The sequence below is a fragment of the Limulus polyphemus genome, unplaced genomic scaffold (genome assembly GCF_000517525.1).
Source record: "Limulus polyphemus unplaced genomic scaffold, Limulus_polyphemus-2.1.2 Scaffold346, whole genome shotgun sequence".
Classification (NCBI taxonomy): domain Eukaryota; kingdom Metazoa; phylum Arthropoda; class Merostomata; order Xiphosura; family Limulidae; genus Limulus; species Limulus polyphemus.
In genome coordinates this window covers 79,771-95,772 of record NW_013665956.1, presented here as the reverse complement: position 1 = coordinate 95,772, position 16,002 = coordinate 79,771, and the positions used below count along the sequence as shown (strand labels likewise).

The following is a 16,002-nucleotide window of genomic DNA, read 5'->3' as shown; positions in this document are numbered from 1 at the left end:
CCAGTGGACTTGGCAGACAAACCAACAAGATGCCTACAGCACGACCGCCATTGAGCCCAGTTTCTCGCCATATCCTGCAGTGTTGATAAAGATATAAATAGTGAGAGACAAGCAGAAGCAGCAGACAGATAACAGCAGAAAATAGTGAAGTTACAAAGCAAGGAAAAGTTTGGTGAGAAGTTAACTATCGTAGAAGTGATAGGCCTAACGTTTAATATGTTAGAGTAAGACTAACAGGAGATAAGAAGAAGAATTATTCTGTCAAAGCATGGTTCTAAAGTAACTGAATCAGACTGAGTGCACTTTGACAAAAGAAACAGAGTATACTTAGAAGAAAGAAGATCAAACAATTACGGTAACTCGTGCAAAAATTGTAAGTGAATCACATACAGAATACTAGTGCGTTAGTAATAGAGAAGATAGTTTGGCTTGTCAACTGAAATTCTAAAGTATTGGAATAGGACTAAGTGTACCATTGACAAGAAGAAGAGAACTATATTTATAGTGTATATGATATGTCTATAATCTCTATAGTATGAAGAATTTCTTGTACATACGTTTAATTTGTTCTGAATATTAAATAAATATCATATGTATTAAAATACTTTTCACAATTAAACTGTGTGTTTAACACATGCACATTTTAAAGAGGTTTATTATGTAAATATACATTGGTCACTTTTTTTTGTTATTTTTGTTGGAAGGACAGAATGTTTGCCAAGCATTACAAAAGTAAAAGTTATTAATACTGTAGTGCAGTTAGAAATATGGTATATTAACAATACATGCATTTTCAAAACTTGTTTTAATGTTAGTGGCTTTTATATGGTACCCTTTGTTTGTTTTTTTTAACTTGCTGCTTAATTTAACGTATTTGCCATTCCAACAATTTTAACCCATGCGCCAAGCCAATAATGAACAGTGACTTGCAATGTTTACTTGTTTCAAAGATGCATCTGGCACTCATTCATTATTGCTAAAGTGTCAAAACTTCAGCAACAGTTTGAAACAATCATATGGCATAACAGTATTAACAAGCAGAATAGACCAGTTGACCAATTAACAAATTAACTTGAACATTCACCTGGTCTGTACAATCCAGGCCTTTTTAGATCATCAGACTCAGAATCACTAGGCTCATAATTACTATCGCTAGCTACATAGTCCTTCTCAAATGACTCTGAATCAGCTTCTTGTAAAATACTGTTTTACTTAAACTAGAATGTTTGAGCAACCCTGGTAACTTGTAGCTATAATGGTAGCCAAAATGAACCACTGCAGAAATCTTGGGTCACATGACTTGAAACTTTACTGAAATTTTTTTCTCTGTCATTTACAAAAGAACAGCAATGACATAATCATTTGTACAGTGCTAAGAGACTGTTTATCTGTACACTCACATGTAGTTGTAACCCCTTTACTGACTGATGTGTTAACACATCAGTAGTACCTGATTAATAGAAATGGCTGATGCATTAACATGTTAATAGCAGCAAATGTGTTAAAGGAAATTGAGTTGCATGTTCTCTCTCAGTACTGTATGCATATTCAGTTTAGTACTAATGTAAGTTGTCTAAAATAATTTGTGATGCATATATTCTTTTAAATTTACAATGGACTAACAAATAAGGAAGTTTGGTTTTGATTATGAGATCTTACCCTGATGGTCCTATCACAAATCTGACAAATTCTGGCAGGGCTCTAGCTCTATAAATGTGATCATTATACCAATGTCAAAGTTATTAAAAGTAAAACTAGAATAAGGTTAGAGCTTTACAAGAAGTGGAAGTGCCAAACTATGTTAATTTATAATGGTCTTCAATTTAGCAATTAGATCTTTTGTTGCTGTACACCCTCAACTCTACTAATTACAACAACTTGTGATATTAATACTGCATTTTGTTAGTACATGCCATGAAATACTCAAATAATTCTCAGGTTTCTTAGGAATGTTTGTTTTGATATGGGTAGAAACCCCAAAGTTTCAGTAGATTACTGTAAAGTGCTAAATGCTTTTTAAATATAATTTAAAAAATAAACTTTATGCTATAATTGTATGGATTTTTTTTTGTTTAAGGTTACTCCCAAATCCTTCAAATAAATGTAACTTATCTATATTTATTTTACTAAAACCTAAGGAATGGTTAAACAAGCCAAATGTTTAGCTTTGTTTAAACCAGGTAACTTACAACATAATAAAAAAAAAAGAATAAAAGCTTATAAAGACTAGTGATAACTACTTTCAACTTACAGACTAAAAGGAAAGCAGCTAATCAACAACCACAACCACCAACTCTTCCATTTCTCTTGTATGACCAAAGTGTGGGAGCTGACCATCACCTTTATAATGCATTAACAGTACAACAGTGCAGAGTAATTGAACAATGGGTCTATAGATTCACAGTCAGCATACTAACGTCTGGATCATGCTCAACTCTGTATTAGATGGACATACACACACGAGAGATGCAAACATTCACCTACTGATTCATTAAAAAGGTACCTAACTGTCTATAATAAGTGGAAAAGGGTATTCAAGCAGACAAAGCATTCATAGCTGAAGACACACAAAATGTTTAAACTAGAGAAATTAGCAATTTATATGTCCACTGTTAAAGGAAACACTTGTTTTGATCATCCCATACATAAAGCATATAATTCTGATAGTTCTTAAAATAAACAAAAGTTGCATAAAAATTCATAGTTAAGGTAAAACTCAAAGTAGCAAAATCTGGAAAAATTAGCAGTATCTTTATTAATTATAACATCTGTAACTGAAATATGAATGTAATTTTACATAAAACTAATATCTATTTTCTAATTCATAGAAAGCATAACCAAACTGAAATACATAATTTTTGCAGACACTGAATTTGAAAGTTAGTTCTTTAATTTTCTTTCACAATATCACATAATAACTCTTCAATTGGCTGAACTCACAACACAATACTCCTTTGAAATTTTACAAAAATGTTTGAAATTTCTCAGATTGACAAATTTTTTAGAATGAAATTGTATACATTTACGTAATAGCTTTTACCAGAAGACCTGCTAAAATTCTTGAATAATAATTGCAATTAATAATAACAGTCTTAATTATGAGTAACAGCCAAACTACTAAAAGCTTCAATGACCACTCTCTGCCATTGATAATCAATTAGTTACCCTCATTACTAGCAATGTTTTTGGTCGTTACATGCAAAGTTATATTTTTGGCCAAATGTAGCTCTTCAAGAAAGATGTATAGTAAATTAGCTGAAACTTCCGTTACAATTCTACTTAATATATTAAGGCAATGAATGATAGTCACATACAAAGGAATCAAGTTTACTGCACTCTTTTAATAAAATAAAATAAGTAATACTATTAAAACAAACAATGAGAAAACCAGGTTTCAGCACAAATATGAAGTTACAAAGTTAGCGGTAATAAATATCAAAACTAAGAAAAAACTTTTTTTTTTAAAGCTAACAACCAATTTTCTAACTAAAATATTTCTACATTAATAATCTCAAATATTTATTTTTTGGTATTAATATTCTCTGTTTATTATTAATTGGGTTAAAATCTAGCACATTTACTACTGTAACTTAATAATAAATATTCTGCTCTTTCAAAACCTTATACTTCCTAGAATACTTAAAACAATTACCACCTAGACACAGCAATGGATGTAACACATTCATCTGTTCACCTTAGGTTTAGAAGCAAGTCTGTTATCATAACATGAAAAATAAATTACAACTGACTGTTCATTATGCTTAGAATAATGATACACATTTGCTAAAACAAGAGAAAATAATAATGTAAATTTCTAAAGGTCAAACAAATTGGAAACTAAAACTGTTTTTGATAAAATTAAAAAACATATAAAACAACACTGCAAAAGGACCCCCTGAATAGCTGTATATAACAAGAAAAGTAGTTTAATTTTATAGTTCTGCCACTAACCTGGTTATAGTTATTAACATTTGAGTAGGTCTGAACACCAGTGTTACTATCCATGTAAATCCTCACTTGGTTGTCTGTCATCTGGGCTGATACTGAAGGTGTTTGTCCAGCTAATGTACAAGGTTGTCTTAACTTCTGCTTCTTGTATCTTTAGAAAACCAAGTTTATCAGTATAAACTATCTCAACTAACTTTCATAAAGATAAGAAATAATTTAATTTTTAAGTATTAAGCCTGAAAGCAGAAAGTAAACTTTTCACCAATAAAGTTGCAGTAGTCTCATTTGTTCAAAAGTGATTTACTATCACACACTATTGGTTAACCCTTTAGCTCAATTGATAGAGCACTCACCTTGCATGTGACAGGTCTAAAGTTCAACTCGTACGCAAGAAAATACACAGAAAATAATGAAGAATAAAAATTACCACACTAACACTCAACATGGGGCCATCCCATGACCCTGAAATTAGGTCTGAGGACAGGCCTTATTTGAAAGTGGGAAAGAATATAATCATTTCAGCTGTTATAAAAAAAAGTGCCTTACTGATGGTTGTTACTGGGTTAACCCTTTAGCTCAGTTGGTAGATCATTTACTTGACATGCGACAGGTCTCAGGTTCATATCTGAGTCATGAAATATATATCGTGAAAAAAGATATTACCATGAACTATAAAATAATCACCTACCATTCTCACCAATAAGTATGAAAAAAAAGATGATGTACTGATACAATGAATTCCCTTAACAATCTTAACTTTTTCAGGGCCACCAGAGTAATATTATGTCAAATAATTTGATTTCTTTTCCCATTTAAAATGCTTAACATAAATGCATGAAATTTGGTACACACGTTTAGTATTTCTCTAATATTTTTTGTTGTGAATTTTTTGAAGTTTTGATCAAAAGCTATTTTTGAAGTACATTAAGTGATACTTATACTAACTACACACAAGAGAAAAAACAAAACAAAACCTTTTCTGCCATTTGTATAGTTTGCCTTTAGTCTTCCTAGCTTATTGTATTCACTGACCCTATATATTCTGATGTGATGTTCTCATTTGAGTATTCTTGTAGTTTTAAAAAAATAAATATAACACAAAAAGATTAACATGCATGAAAATATCACCAAAATAAACTATATAAAAAAATCCCAGATTTGTGGTGTTTCCTTAAATTTTGTAAACTGTTTATTAGACTCCTTTATTCTCCACTATAAGAACTTCTGTTAATTACATTCTCAGAGACCACACGTTATAGCTTACCCCAGTTTATTTGCTTTACAATGATGTAAATAAACAAGAATCTTTTCCATCCAATCATTTTTATCCATTGCTTCTATATTATTTTGAGGCTAAGATTTATCAATTACTGTCCAACCCACTTGCTGTAACATCATACAAACCTCCCAACACAAGGTTCTTGAAATATTCATCGAGAGAAAAGTAATGTGAAAAACAAAAGTTTTGATAAGTATTTCTAAGGGATGCAAGGGTCTGAGTAAATATCAGTTCTACTTTGGGACAGGCAGAAAAATTATTGCATTGTTTACATGTAATATCCATTGGAGCTACACAAAGGTCAAAGTTCAAACACTTAAAATTTTTCTTTGCAAATTATACTAAATCAGATATCAATTACTAAATATTTTCAAATCAACAAAATTACTGACAATGAGTGAAAAAAGTGAAATTTGATATGAAAGCATGCCCTCAATCCTGGATAGCTGCCCTGCAGTCCTTACAGGGTTAAACACCTCAATTAGATCATCTCTAACTTTTTTTTTCAAGAGAAAACAATTTAAGAGATGTTAACTTATCCTTCTGTAACAATCTTTCTTTCCCAGGTATCATCTTAGCAACTCTCCTTTGAACCTTTCCAACAATTCAATGCCCTTCTTAACCCATTTACTGCGGTTGGGACATATATTTCCCAGTGCTGTGGGAAACATACATCCCAGTTGCAGTGAAAGGGTTTATCTAAGAAAACCAAAATTGAACAAAATACTAAGTAAGGTTGAATAAGTGACCTATACAATGAAATTGTAACCTATTTATACTTACATTCAATATTTCTGTACACGACCTAAAACCCTATTTGCCCTACCACTTAGCAGCAGCACACTGCTTAGATGGCTTAAGAGATTGATCAACCAGAATAACAATATCATTTTCTTCCATATCACTGTTAATGTTATACCCATCAAAATTATAATTTATATTATAATAACCCACATAGCATTACCTTGTATTTATTTTAACTAAAAACCATCTACCATTTATTCACCCATCTAACCAAACAATCCACAATTCTTGTAAAGCAGCAGCATCCTCCTCACAGCCAGCAACACCCAGTATCTTAATATCACCAACAAATTTAAGTAATTTGTCATAGATGTAAGTCAATGAAGAATAAAGATCCCAACACTGAGCCCCACAGTCACACCTGAGACAATAATTCATTTTGATTGAACTTAAATTTAAAGCAACCCTTTATAGCTTTGTGGATAATTCATGCTGAGGAGAGTCAAAACCTTGGGAGATGAATATATAATCTAAATGATCCATAAAACTCACTTACTTATTCATTTTTTTATACATACATATAAAAGTTGACCTTATATGCCTGGGTCATTGGTATAATGATAAAATAGAATACGATGTAATGAAACCCATCTATAAGAAATAGTACTGTCAAAGCAGTCTGTGCACAATCACTGGAGTATGTCCCAAAAATACAAATTTAATTAAAAGAAGAAAAACAAAATTTAAGATAACTGGAATCAAAGATCTAAATGAATTGTTTAAAATATGGGATCTTTAATTAAGAAAATAATGGGAAAAAAAGACTACATGATGAATAGTAATGAAAGTATATCAATTCTGTTAATTCTTAAGAATAAACAAGTCTGATGAAAGTAGCATTGAGGAAAAGAATGAGTTTTGTTGTAGCATTAGAGCTCACAAGAAGGATATGTTGCCTTCCTATTAGTGGAGGGCTATAATCTAATGATTACATCATAGGATGCTGTACTCCACATTAATACCTGTAGGGGGAAAAGTTCCATTAAAGGTTTGTGACAGGTGCAAAAATCTTCTCAACAGACGCACAAGGTAATATCAGTTTGTTCTGTGGAGAAAAGAATAGCATTTCTAAATAAAATGTTATCAAGTGGAGTATTTGAGTATGGTTTGTTAGTAATAAACCAGCCTTTGAAGTCTTATTCTAAGCCAATGTATCACTGTACATTAATTTTTATCCATTACTGTACTTTTGTAATTACTATTAAATAACTAATTTTTAAAATTTTAAACATGATTCTAAACTCGTGTCTTGTATTTTGAAATATGATACATAATAATATTAGCATGGAATATTTAAGGTATAGTAACATTTGTAATATGATACACATTAACAGGTATGCATGTTTGAGCTCAAATGCTTAGATAGCAGTGCAATACACTGTGGATGTACTCAGATTTAACAACTACTGAAAAGCTTGTTACAATCTGACTCTGAAGTTAAGTTACTAACTAGGTACATTATGGCTGTTTTATAACTCATAGAGAAATGGAAGAAACATCAGCTAACTTAGTAGCAAATAAGATGATGTCATCCATATGTAGGAAAAACTACAATTTCGTCTTTTGCTAATATTTTTACTCCATTTCTACAACTACTGATGAAGAGTGCAAATTCAACCACAAAACATTAAAGGTATGATCTTTTTACTTCTTCAATGGTAGTATCAGTTAAAGGCAATTTTTGACATAACTTGGATATTAAAATTTTAAGCACTATATCTATGGTTTTCTGAATTGAAGCTATAAATGTATTCAATACAATGCCACCAACAACATTCTCTAAAATATTTTAAGCCATAATAATCAAATAAAAAAGAACTGAGTGGAGTATTACATCATACATTCATAAAACAAGAGTGATTAAAAGTTTTGCGAGTAATTTTTTAACTAAGAAGCTGCCTGTATATTAAGTACAAAAATACAAAAAAAAATAGTTAAAACCACATTACTGGAAAAATACTTAAATGGCCATTGCTTTGAATAAATTAGTATATTTTACTTACACAACTGACAAATTAGCCTTTTACAGGATCTTGCAACTGTATTTATACTTATATATATAATAATTTTTTCACTAAGATAAAACTTTTGCAACCTCTTGTCTAGTCTCACCTACTATTAATTACCATGTATTTATACACAATAGAAAAAGTAGTTTCCCTCTATGTAAAACTGACTGTCATTTGTATGTAGCTTGAAGGCAAAAGTAATAATTTCACCAAAACTGTTGAAGTGTGATGACCGAGTCACTGCTCTGTATAGTAATGAGATTTTTTTGGAAACCCACATATAGCTTATTTAGAGACCCAGATAAATTACATAGATTTTGTGTAGACTAATAAAATATAATATTTTGATTCTCTAAAATTTATATATGAAGCCCACAAAAATTAATATCTCTGCACCCTCCACTCGGAAGAATAAATAAGGCTTACGGCAAGGCTTAGTACGTGTGATGCATGAGCACAGTATTTTGTAACATCGTAAGTACTCAAAATCTTTGTTTTTCAGTGTATTTCTTATTTATTGTTCTATGTTTTAAGAACAATAACTATTTTAAACATTTATGAGTAAATAGTAATATATATATATATATATATATATATACACCCACACACACACACAATGCTATGCAATACATTAATTGTTCAAAGACAATTGAAATCAAAATCATAAAACAATAATGAACTTAATATAAACCAGAAACAATATAACAGAATTGAAACTGAGAATTATACCTCCATTATCATTCTTTTTTATCATCTTTAAGTCATATAAGATAATGCCTATGGTCATTACTGTTATTAGAAACTATTAAAAAATCTTTTTAATTGGGATGTAATAATCCCTTTTAACAATAGTAGGCAATCACGAGATTAAAAAAATAACCGATGAACATCTAGGTACATTGCTAGTTATGATCAATACAAGCAAACCTGTGGGATTATGGCCCATATTTACAGAGCTGCTATAATTCCTTCATGCATAATGTTAATTTATTCATAAATAAACTGAAAAATAATGGTTATCAGGACTAGTTTATTAAAAGTTTTTATATTCTTTTATAACAAATGTGAAACTATATTAAGAGTTAAGCTATTGTTCATGGAGACTACATTATGGAAAATTTAGAGGGCATAATTTACTTGGTTTAAGTAGCTAATTGTCACTTTTAGAATAGTTCAGTATGCTGGGGTGGAATGAACAACATCAGGTAGTTCAGCTTGTCTCAGCTCACCCGGTATATGATTGAACAGTAAGAATCTTTCAATTTGTTTAACATCACTATTAAATAAAAGGGTGGGGGTTAGGAGTTCAGTAGAAATTTAAGGGTAGCTCATTTCTACTATAAGAATGTTATTATTACTTATATCTTTTAATATATCAAATAAAAAGGATGGAGGTTGAAAGTTCTGTAGAAACTAAGTATGGCTTATTTCTACTATAGGAATATTATTTTTATTTTTTTTATAACATCAATTAAAAGGGAGAAGGTTGGGCATTTTACTTTATAGAATTTTTATCGGGTTGGCTTAATTCTACATTAAAGTTACTTCTAAATATTAAGGATAACTGCCTTCCCACAACTGGCTACAGACAGTGAAAGGCAGTTGAAGTTGAGATGTTGTGGGTTCAAGCACTCAAATTCTAACCCTTAAGTGATTCTCCTTAGTTGCTGGTGAATTTTACATAGGTTTTTGTATTTTGTCTGATAGATTGAATATCAACAAGGAATAATAATGGAGGCATAATTTTAAGTTTCAATTCTATTATATTGTTTCTGTTTTATATATACAGATAGATAGATACACACACATATGTAATGTATGGTTGCAGAAATATTACTGTATTTTGCAAAATACTTGTATTATAGTTTGAGATCTGTATTTTGTAGGCCAATACAGGGTTATGCTACTAAATGTGTGTTATTCTCATTCTCTAAACTGAGGTAAAATAAAAGCAATTTGTACAACATTAGAAAATTGACAACTTAAAAACAGGTTTAGATAGATAAGATATTTTACTAATGTCAGGAAATAATGCTATGCTTTATAAAAAAGATTAGACTCAGAAGGCTTTTGAAACTAAATGAATGCGATAGGTAGTATTGGTTGACAAATAAGTGTGCTGAAAAGGAGAATAGGATTATATAAGCATCTGTTCAAATAACATCTTTGTACAACAGTGGCACTAAATTCCAAACACCCCAAAAGGATTACCAATATTCACAGAATTGAAATGTCTATTGTATCAGCACCAAACCATATAATAAATGTTTTGAAAGATTCAAAGTAGTCTTTACTCTGTAGAATTCTTGTTGTAAATACTGTAGGATACATACTTAAGGCGATAAAGTCCACATCCTGTTGTCTGCATAAACATTTTCACTGAATCTAAGTGCAGTCTGATTACTCTGTTCAACTTCTTGAAATAAGTACTTTGAAAGTTCCTTGACCAATAATAAAGAAAAAAGGGCACAGTTGCTCATTTTATTTCTAATTTTACAACTTTTCCTTTCCTTATACTTTAATAATTTGTCTACAGCCTGAAGAATGAACTATATTGTTGAGTTTTATGTGTATTTAGGAGATTTTAGAGGTTATACAAATGGAATTTGAGATTTTTGAGACATGAAAAATTTCTTAACATGAAAATACCTTTGCACTTGGACAAATCTTCAGTAAAAATCTTTCATTAAAACATTTGATTTTTCATGTACAAAAGACTTGTGATGTTTACTAAAAGTCTGCCAAATTTTGTGAACATACACATACTTTATTAAAAGTTATAGTATGGAAACTATAACAAGTACAAAGTTGTTACAAGGTTGGTCAATTCACCCGAACCCTTGTGGAGAGAGAGTTAAAGACCCTGTAACCAACAAAGTTAAGGATCCACAAAATGTATTTAAAAATCTGACAGTTAACATCTATGTAATTAAATATATAATGTATATGTGGGAAGCTTTTTAAACTTCATTAAATTATGCAAAAATGAAATTAGTAGTAGGGAATTATGGACAATGTCACCATATGAATAAAGGAAGGGTTGGTATGGATAGTACTTTTGCATTGCAAATGGAAAGGTATTTGGGGAATGGATCTGTCATCCTTCAAAACCCCATCTCAGACAGCAGTGTTTGTGTGTGAATTCTTCATTTGTTTTTAAACACTTATAGCAAATGTAACATCATCCTGTTGAGTTTTAATACTTGCCCCTGATACCCAGGTTTTGAAAACTTCGCTAGATCTGGTGTCTTTTACTAGATAAGTTCATCAGTTTGTAATTTCTGACCACACCTTTAGATTGAAAGTGTCTTTTGTACGTGTGTCTGATGGGTATCATGTGTTGTGGTATAGGTTTAACCTTGCAATCACCGAGATATCCCGCTTGGCCATAAGATTTTTCAGTTCTCTATGTACTTAATCTTTTAAGTGAGCAGTCTAGGCAAGACACTTAACTATTTTAATTACTTTAAGTACATAGCACTGCCTTTAGATTTAATAAACTTTGTGCATATAAACACAAAACACCACAACCTAAAAATGTTTTGTATGTGAAGCACAAATTATCCTCTTAGTTGGTAATTATGAGGTTAAAAAAAATAACTGATGAACATCTAGGTGTATTGCCAGCTATGATCAAAACTAGCAAAGCTGTGGGACTATGGCCCATATTTACAGGGATGTTATAATGATAATTTAATTTCTTTAACCAAGTTACAAATGGTAATTAGTAGGCCAACTTATTTACATTCTTGAATGTAAATCAATGCCAAATTTGTGGTCTGCTTACGGAGAATCCCCGTAAAACTGTTTTAACAAAATACCTGGGTTTCTTAGAGAGTTGGATGAAATATTTTACCTTTGTGCAAATCTTGGGACTGTGCTAATTTGTGTGGTACCACTTAGAAGTCAGTGTGACCCATAGTTTAAGAGGAGTTACATGACACACACACACAAAACACTGACTCTTATTATATTAATGATACACTTATCCTTTGATCCTTATTACAGTATTACATGAACAGTATAAACCAATTTGATGCATTGTTCCTTTGATTATACAAAAGATGCTGTTATATATAAAAGTTCAGGACAATGTAAAGCACTGTACCTTTAATTTTATACATGATTAGGGAATATATACAGTAGAGAATAATCTGGAGCATTCTATTTTTATTCTTTAAACAAGGTTCTATTATACAAAGTGCTTAAATTTTAACTTAACCCAACAGTAATTGTTGTACCTAATCAAAAACACCTTAGGTGTGAAAAAAAGTTGTGGCCAAAAAAAAAAGGGATTCAGCATGTGACTTAATGGAATGAAATCCAAATTGGCAACCAAACAGGTAGCTACACTTATAGCATTGATAAGAATTTTACAGCAAATTTTCATTCATTAGTTAGCCAGGCTGCATTTTTTGTTCAGCTTTGGACACGATGGTGGGTAAAAAAAAATTCCTTTAAGTCACATGCTGAATCCTGTATTGGCCAAAACTTTTTTCACACCTAAGGTATTTTTGATTAGATATCATGACACCAACAAACTGCACCAAATAAGAAAGTGACACTCGATAGCAACCAACATTAGCTTTAGGATCGCAACCTTATTATTTGGAACACTTTTACCAGATTCTTTAAAATATATGGTGATAATTTTCTCTCTCTAAAACAGTGTTATTAGATTCCTTTAACCTAACAACATGGAATTTAGATTAACAGTTTCTTGTCATCACCCCCATGCAATTGGTACAGCTGTATCATGCATCATTATTTATGCTAATTGCTTAAGTTAATATCATGTGGTGCTAAAGCTCTTTAATTAGGATAATTTCATAAAATTTAGTAAATTTGTGCTGAAAAATTGGCAATGAATAATCACTGTCCACCCATGATTGTTTTCAAAACTTGAACTATAAACTGCATATATAGTTTCATTGGCCTAACCAATACTTATGTATCTGCATGTCCTTTTACCCTCAGCCATCTATAATCTGAATGACAAAAAATTAAAAACAGTCCACCTTTACTTTTAGGTGAAGCTGTAGTAAAAATCTTTGACCAACAGATCATGTGACTTTTTGCATATGCATGCACAAAAATTTACATTAAATTTGAGTGGTTTTTATTGAATAACTTTGCACATGTGGCTTATATCTACACCAAAGAAACTCCTAATTGTAGTTTGTACAGATCTATCATTGAACCAAATTTGAAAAATATCCATACTTTTAGTGTGAAAAAAAAAAAGAAAATTGGAGATGTTTTTTCTCGGATATTTCTTAATGGATTGCCTTGAAATTTGATATGTGAAGTAAGAGTCCAATAGAGCACCTCCAATGAAAATATGTGATAGTTTGGATTACCACAGACTGAGCTACAGAAGATAGAAAATCGCTAAACTATCACTCCTGTTAATAACAGTGTGTCCTACAGGTTGTTTTTATGGCCACAAGACACACTACTGTGTGTCTTGATAATAGTAAAATATTTTTCTTTTATGTAAATTAACGTTGATACCATGTAATTCTTACCTATATTATATTACAATCAGTAAAAATATATCTTACCTAGGATATTGTGGTCCACAAAGAGTGAAGCATACATTCTTGTAGCATCCTTTAGAAAATGGGTTGTAGCCTCCTCGAAATTTTCCTGTGACCTTTACAAGATATGTGTATTACTATGATAAAACATCTTTCTTATACAGTTTTGAGTTTACTAACGTACGATATCAAGGTATTCATGAAAAGAAAACATGTAATAAACATACAACAAATTCACAAATGTCCTGGCTTCTGATTTTCTGTTAGTGAGAAAACCATGACAGATGTCAAAATCATACACAAATATTTGAAAAAGCACTAAATGTAAATACTTTTTGGAAAATCAAAAAAAAATTGATGCCAATAACTTTTTTTTTGTAACCTATAAAATTACTTGATAAAATTTGTTTCTTTCGCACAACTTTGTCACTTAACCATAAGTTTTACATGAAATCCTACAAGCTGAAGCCAGCATATCATTTATAATGTAGTTACATTAGTTCAGCTGAAGCATAAAATAATCATAACCAATAGCCATCATATAAAAAAATGAAATAATTTAACATATGCAACTCAGTCTTAATCCATTTGTTCATTACTGGTCTTTCTTCTTGACATTCTGATCAAACAAAATAAACATTACCTATATTTTATAAAAGTACAAGCAATTTGGAAGCATTTTTTTAAATATTAATCTCAGGCCCCAGCTTGTGAATAACTAAGCTCTTTTTTTACAGAAGCCTTGTTCACTACTGGCCCATGCTAAAATCTTAAACAAATGAGATTAGAAAACAATGTCACATTCTCTTAAGGCATGATAAAGTATCCTGGATTTAACAGTGAATCTTAAGTTAGTGTGTTTTTTTCACTTGTGTTATTTTAGTTTAATAGAACCAATGTAGCCTTAGTGAAAAAACCACAATAAACAAACCAAACTGTTTTTTTTTTTCACTAATTGCTGTACATGATATTGTGTTCTTTTATTATTACAATGTAGCTTTGATTACAGCAAGTACAAGTAAATTTAGAAACAAACAAGAAGGAATCCTCAATAGCCACAGTAGAATAAGTTAATCTGAGACCTTTTTTTCTTTTAGATAGGATTAGAGTAAATTAATTTACAAGATTTTTTTTCTTTTAGGCAGGATTAGAATAAATTAATTTACGAGACTCTTTTTTCCTTTTTGTTAGCTATACTTTTTTGTGGCAGTAATAACAAGCATGGGGTGAGTGTATACCCAATTAAATTTATTACTCATCAGGATCTCTACCAGCCTACCCTCAAACTTAAATTCTTTTAAGCAGGATTAGAGTAAATTAATCTATGAGGCCTTGGGTGTGGCCAAATACATCAATCAAAAGGGTTTGACCGCCTAAGTCCAAAACTGTAATTAGATCTCAAACTGGTCAAGAGATGATGGACCTATAAACTAAAAGTTTGTACTTGAAAAAAAAAACAACAAAAAAAAAACTCAAGAACCATACTGAGCCTCTATACCCCAGCCTAAAAGATGTATAATTATATTCTCAAGGGATGATAGTTTCTAAGCAAATATAAACCCATGTTATGTGATGGGCACAAAATTTTTAAACAAATCAATAAATGCATTGTTTGCTAGTGAGACTACTCAAAGCTGAGCAGTAATGAAATTTTGAATATTCTTTATTTTTCTTTGCAAACTATATAAAATAAATTATATGAAATGATAAAATCAATTGTAAAACATTTTTGATTTAAAAGTTGTTGAAACAGAGTTAGAATCATTATTTTTACTTATATTTTGAAATGCACTCAACATCTGGATGATGCTCTGCAGTCTAAAAAAAAATTAATCACCAAAGTCTTGACATCTGAATTAGTAACTAATATTAAATATTTTGGCTTCACTACTGTAACTTAGCTGTTTGACTTAATCATCAATACATTGTTTTTTGATCTATTCATTGTGAATAATATATCTGATTTAAACACTATTATTATACTGTTCAACTTATTCAACATAAATAAACTACCTTAGTTATACACTAAGCATCAATCATAAACAAACTACTGATTAAACTATTTAACTTAATCACACAAGCACACCATAAATGTTTGAAATAAACTCCTATATTAAGTATCTAACTTCATCATCAATACCATATTGTTGACTTCTACACAGACTGACATATTCACCTACACTAAACTAAGAATTAGTCAGTATGATGTTGCTACTCAACTTAAATGCCAATACTATCAGGTCATCCCTTAAGTTCTGTCCGGATTTTAATTCTTTGAAATTCACTAGTAATTTAGAATGTTTAATGGAAATAAAAAATATTTATATATCATACTTATGTATTTGGGCATATTTAAACTTATTAAATTTTATTTTACAGAATAAAGTATTTCAAATTTCACTGATTAAAGTTCTTTGAACAT

At 30.5% G+C, this 16,002-nt stretch overlaps 1 protein-coding gene across 9 annotated transcripts in view; it reads right to left on the bottom strand.

The window, feature by feature from the left end:
* The window catches only part of LOC106457564, a 117,963-nt gene that overhangs the window by 26,082 nt on the left and 75,879 nt on the right, over positions 1-16,002 (bottom strand). For 8 of the 9 annotated variants that reach the window (XM_022383551.1, XM_022383553.1, XM_022383552.1 and 5 more), the window contains 3 exons: positions 13,605-13,696; positions 10,374-10,481; positions 3,952-4,099 (listed from right to left, as the gene is read on the bottom strand). In XM_022383551.1, coding sequence (XP_022239259.1) covers positions 3,952-4,099; positions 10,374-10,481; positions 13,605-13,696 — 348 coding nt within the window. The remainder of the gene's footprint in view (positions 1-3,951; positions 4,100-10,373; positions 10,482-13,604; positions 13,697-16,002) is intronic. The other variant, XM_013916996.2, reaches the window with a different exon arrangement.